The 6,319-nt window shown below is 34.0% G+C and overlaps 1 protein-coding gene across 1 annotated transcript; it reads right to left on the minus strand.

The window, feature by feature from the left end:
* Positions 1–3,403, minus strand: HELRODRAFT_163777 (hypothetical protein; the record flags this gene model as incomplete). Its single annotated transcript, XM_009027552.1, has 5 exons — positions 1–209; positions 398–506; positions 1,038–1,176; positions 1,559–1,751; positions 3,331–3,403. The coding sequence occupies 5 exons, from the start codon at positions 3,401–3,403 to the stop codon at positions 1–3; spliced, it is 723 nt and encodes a 240-aa protein (XP_009025800.1).
* Between the last annotated feature and the right edge of the window lie 2,916 nt (positions 3,404–6,319).

A 6,319-nucleotide genomic window follows, 5' to 3' on the forward strand; every position in this document is an offset into this window, starting at 1 on the left:
TTATAAGTTGCTTTTTACTATAAAACGTATAAATTTAAAGTTTTCTAATGCTTTGTACTTGCATATGTTTGTATGTTCATACATTTGTAGTAGGAATGCGACGGTTCCGAATCCGGATTCGAATTCGGATCCGAATCCAGGGATTCGGAAAAGATTCGGATCCGCGGATCCTAAATTGAGGATTCGGCGTTTTACGGGTCCAAAATCAACTTAAGCGGCGAGAAAATTTTATCGATTGAGGGAAAAAGTGAATCTAAATATCAACATTGATTACGTAATAATCATTTAAAGTTATGAAAACTGATGTTTTTGAGATTCGTTTTGCACCTCTACAAATTTAACATTCAAAACAAAAATTTGATTTTCGTCAGAGAAACAGCTTATTTAGTTTTATGACCGCATACAACTTGGATCCGGATTCGGATTCGGATCCGTCCGGATCCATCGTCGAGATCCGGATTCGGATCCGGATCCACGGATCCCAAAATCTTGGATCCGTCCCATTCCTAATTTGTAGGATTGTTTTTTTTGTATATGTGTATCTATTTAAGTACATATGATTATACGAGACTCTTTGTGTTGATGCTCTGCGGTGCTCGAGATGGAGGAAGTCTACCCAGTCAGCTGTTTCCGCTTTTGAACTGGCACATACGGCAGCCCTCGTTAAAAAGGGATTTGACAAAAACAGACGGCCCTAAACGGTGATAGTACAAGTGAATGGATTTGTGGAACTTGTACACGGAAATGTTCGTCAAGGATAGGACTTTTTGCTCATTCTAGGACTCACCGCTGACCCAATTCGTTGTTGATTCGACGATGTACCCAGACACGTACGTATACATGTATGTATCTATTTGCTTATGATTGTACGGGTGTATGTATGTAGGAAGTGAAATGAAATAATCTTTTATTCACAACAATTCCAAATAAAATTGTTAAGATAATTGAGACGAAATGCAAACTTTACCGAGTTGTATTAATTCATGTATGTACTTATGTATGTATTTATGTATGTACTTAACTATGTATGTTCGTACGTGCATACAATGTTCACATGTGTTCGTAACAAAACGTGCACCAGTTGTTGTATGGTGAAATGTTTTGAATTCGTCTGGTATCGTCGGGAAGAGCATTTCAACGTCTAATTGACATGTTCCCGTCAATGGAAGAACCTCTCTTGACGAGATTAAATTTATAAAAATATAACTTAAAGACTGTTTGTAATTATTAGCAACTTGCATTTGAGAAACATGATGGTTTTTCCCTATAATGAACAAAACTAAAATTTCAAAATAGGATTTTTTTTATTCAACTTTTTTAATGTTACCATTGACAGAAAACAACAACACAGCAGAGGCACACAATTATCGTTATTTTTTTTATTAACATCAACCACTATTACCATTGTCAACAACGACAGAAACAGAAACATCAACAACAACATCAACAACAACATCAACAACAACATCAACAACAACATCAACAACAACAACAACATCAACAACAACAACAACATCAACAACATCAACAACATCACAATCACTTAACCTTGACTAACGTCCAGTAATCATTCATCATCTGGCTCTGCTGTATAGGTGATGACTCATCATCATCATCATCATTGTTGTTGTTGTTGCTCAGCTGCCAAACTCTCGTTGTGGTTGGTGGTCTTGCCTCTACCACACATCTCAGGTTGACGTTCTTATCTCCGAGGCTGGCTCGAACGTTCCAACAGGTTACAATTGGACGGTCTGAAGTTTTGTGGGAGTCGTTGTCAAAGATGTTTTGCTTGTGTTGTTGTTGTTAGTGTTATTGTTAGTCGCGTTGTTGTTGTTTTTGTTGTTGTTGTTGTTAGTGTTGTTGTTAGTCGCGTTGTTGTTGTTTTTGTTGTTGTTGCTGTTGTTGGTGGAGTTGTTGTTGGTGTAATTGTCTTTGTTGTTTTTGGTAGTGTTGTTAAGTGGTGGGTTTTCGGAAAATAATTTTTGGTTTTCGTTAGATTTATTTTAGTATGAGCAAATTTCAGATGGTGTATTCAATGAGCAGCATAAAATTGACGTAATGTGTCTGAGTAATTTGAGGAACAAACAGAATACTTCAAATCTTTATATCGAAATGTAAAGATGAGGCAGCATACAATGACTGAACAATACACAAGGTAAGAGACATTGCCTGCAAAAGAAGTAACTGGACTCGAAACAGCTATTAGCGTGCTTATAGGCAAATTTTTTCAAGAAATTAAAATATCATACACATGTTGATGGCTTAATAAAAAATTGAATTATTCTCCTGTGAAGGAATGCAAACATGCAGGCGGTTTGCAAGACCACGCAAACACTTCATCATACGTACACTGTGTGTGATAGTCTTTTTAAACTTTGCGTTGAGAACGTTCGAACCGGGTCAGCCAGCACTAACAACTCAAGGCCGAATGCAAAACTTCAATCTGAGCTAATTTTTAAATCATTGTTTAATATGTACCATTTTAGAAATTATGTTTTTCTTAATAAAAAAAATAATTTGAATTGAATTTTTTATAATAGAAACCAGAATATTTTCGAAGATGATTATATTCTGCTGACGTGTGTCAGTCACAAAAACGTGATCAGCCTATAATATAAATGTCTCTGTTTGTGCGTATGTGCACGCGCGCGTGTGTTTGTTTGTTTCCGAATATCTTTATGTCAAAACTACCGTGTTTAGTTTTACAAATATCTAACTATGGGCTATTTAAAAAATCGATATTTGACTTAATTAAGAACAACTTTTTTTAAGGATATGATTTAATTACTTCGATAATTTAAGTTATTTTATAAGGAAATACTTCTAATATGAATTCAATTATTTTGTTTAACTTGATCATTTTTGATGATCATTTTTGTTCTAAGTAATTTCTGCTCATTTTTGGTTAAATTTAACTTGTTTTCATTGGCTAGCTATACGATTTTATTTTTATTTATGTTGTTATTTTCATGTTGGTATATGTTTATATTTGGTTTAGGTGGCCGTACAAGCTCGTTTGAGCTTCTGTGTTTCAATGCTTTTTTTGCTGAATAAAATTGAATTGAATTGTATATCTACATGTGTGTATGTAAATATATATAACTATCGTATTATTTAGATACCACTCTTTATTACTGGCCGCTTTTATTGTGTGTTGTGTTAATTGTCTGACTGTTCACTTAGGTATTGACAGCAGACGTTTGTGTTTTATGTGGTGGTACCATGTGTATTGTTGCTTTGAACTCTTCTGATGATAGTAATCCTTTTATGTACTTGTAAAAGTTTCCAGTTAAATTTCTTTCTGGCTCTTCTTGTTTAGATGCTTCTAACTTTTTATGACTGTATTCTTTGTTTTTATGACATAAATAGTGAAAACATTTGTATGTTTTACAGCAGCTGCCATGCCAAACTTCCAAATGTTGTAGACCACCTACACCCGCACTACCCCCTACGTGTCAGGGGTGTGTGCGTGGGGTCTTCTCCGGGATTTGAAATAAAACATTATTTAAGTATGCTATTTAAACCCAATTTTCTTTTAATTTTGTCTTCTGTCACGCTATCTTTTCGATCTATATATATAAATAAATTATTTTTGATAAATTTTTGATCTTTTAATTTTTTTATTTTAGCTTCTCCAATCTTTTCCGAGTACAAATTTAAATTTTGAAAAATCCATAAAATGTTTTTGTCGTATTAGATACGTATATAACGTTTTTGAAAAATAATTTTGTTATTCGGATCAAGTTTTGCATGTTTTCGTAAAAAAAATTAAATAATTTATCTCCATCTTATTATAATAACGATTGCAAACTAAATTCACAGAATTTTATATAAAAATAAACACGAATAGTTGAATACGAAATTTAAGTCGTTACTTAATTAAATTTATTGAAATATTCAATCAGCTATAAATCTTTTGCAATATTTAAATTTAACCATAAAAATCTGAAAAAACCCAATATGCTATGCTACTTGTTAAGTTCACATCACGCACCAAAAGTCGTTTCAGTTGGGATTCGGAATAGAACCTCTACCTAATCCATCACAAAATCAAAATATGAAAAAATGATCATGGAACTTTGCTGTCCTGACGCTGTGCCTGCCTTTGGCCGAAAGGTAGTTACAAAAATTTGATTTCTACACCTAAGTAGGAAGCTCGCAGTAGAATAGATGGTCCATATAAAAAACTTTTATAATAGATATATCAAAAATATCAAATTTAACAAACCAAATCCGTTACAATTAAACCAACTGCAAAAAATGCGTCATCTTTTCAACATTCTAAGGTGATTACAAATTATTTTAAAGTTAAAAAAATATCACACTAAAACAAAATCAAAACATCCTTGCTTGCTGAACAATTTCTGATAACAAAATGTTACAAATAACTTTAAACAGAGTTTCACTGCAAAGTACAACATTAGATAAATTATTTTATTTTACAAAGAGTCGATCCACTAAGTTTGCAATTTATGAAGCTCCACTCTCAATCAGCTTCGAGTTAATGAAACAAACTGCCAACACAAAATTTAACTGAAACGAAACATCCTAATCTTCTGAATAATTTTTGATCTTTAAGGCTTTCAAAAACGGAATTTAAAGGCAGAGTATCAAACTCAAAATGAAGATGTCTTATCTTTTCCTACCGTCCAGCTATCAGAGATCCACCTCATAAAAGCATGTGCAGACGACCTATGGCGGACCTACTAAATTTTTGTAATAAATAATAGTAAAACTCAGTTTTTACTCAAAAATATTGTTTTATATAGAAAATCGACCAAAAATTTACGTCGTGATAAAGCAAAAAATGTCGCCAGCCTACTTGTCTTAGCCCCCATGTCAAAATTTTGGCCCCCCCGTCAAAGTTGTTTAGATCCACCATTGCAAACGACTGCGCATTTATCCAAGATTGAAATTACATCGCAACAATTCTCTTTGTGTGAATAGCAAATGAAAATGTTTGTATGGCTTACCAACTCGTGATGAATTAAGCCATAACTCTACTACATACAGAAAAATAAATATTTCATTAGCTCTCAACAATTCTCGTTTTTGAAAATACATTTTGAAAGAGATGTAGTTGGAAACGTTAGTTTCACAAATCACAAAAATGAAGGATCTGTTTTTTTAAGTTATTTAAGATTCATCAAAAATTGTTTCAATATTACACTCGTCCACTTATGTTTGAATTACAAATCAGACATGTTTGCACATGTAGCGTTCGTGTTGTGAGAGTGCCAGACTGTACGAGCACATTCTCTTACTGCATCAAGATCCCAGCGCGATTAAATTTTTTATTTGTCGATATTTTGAATTAACTCCGGTGCACCGAACGAATAAAACACACACGACATGCAGAGAACTCTAAGGGAGATAAAAATAAATAGAACGCGTTCGTCTGTACGTGAAATGCGCAGATGAAAAATAATGAGCTGAATAAAAAATAAAAAAAATCATACCAATAACTAAACAAAAGATTTGAGACGAAGTCATAAAAATGAACTGGCATATTTTTTGTTATCCAAATGCTGTTATGTTGGACTGACATGTTGTTTACAGGCAGGTTTAAATTAAGCTATCTCCATCACAGAGACTATTTATCCAGCGAGACGTGCGAAAACATTTACACGCCGGCAGAGGAAGCGTTGTTTGAACCCGAAACAAATTTACGGTTTTTTTAAATTTTTGTTTGGAAGAATTGTTAGAAGATGCGACGTGCATTACTCCAGAACGAATGAATGGAATGCTGTGACAAGTTAATTAGGCAAACATTCACGCATATATTCAGTCAGGAATGCTGCCGTATGTTAACAAGTAATTGTTTATGTGCTTGTCAGTATACTCAAATATGTACATGTTCTTGTAAGTTGGTGTGAAAATACATCGGGAAGCTATCAACAGCTTGTTTACGTGATTGCTTCCCAGTCGATCCTGACAAATGGCTTCCAACACGAACTCCGAATGGTCCCATTGCTTCTTTCCCGGACACAATCTCACTCGAAAGATAGACATCAGCTTGTAACGCCTCGTAAAGCTCACCAATCCAACTTGTTCATCCACGAAAGGGATGTTGCCAGCCAGCCAGCCAGCCAGCCAGCCAGCCAGCCAGCCAGTCGCCTGTATTTTTTGACTTTATTATTTCAATTTTTAATTTTTTTCCTACAATGGCGTTCATTGTTCAGACAACAAATATTTACAGCATTATCCTCTTCCCGTTTCATTTCCTTTCAAACTCTAACTTACTGCCTCTCATTACAAACAATGCTCGCCACTTTTGCTTAAACACATTTTATGTTTTTGTTTTCATAAATTTGAAACG

Source organism: Helobdella robusta (assembly GCF_000326865.2).
Source record: "Helobdella robusta unplaced genomic scaffold HELROscaffold_5, whole genome shotgun sequence".
Taxonomy (NCBI): domain Eukaryota; kingdom Metazoa; phylum Annelida; class Clitellata; order Rhynchobdellida; family Glossiphoniidae; genus Helobdella; species Helobdella robusta.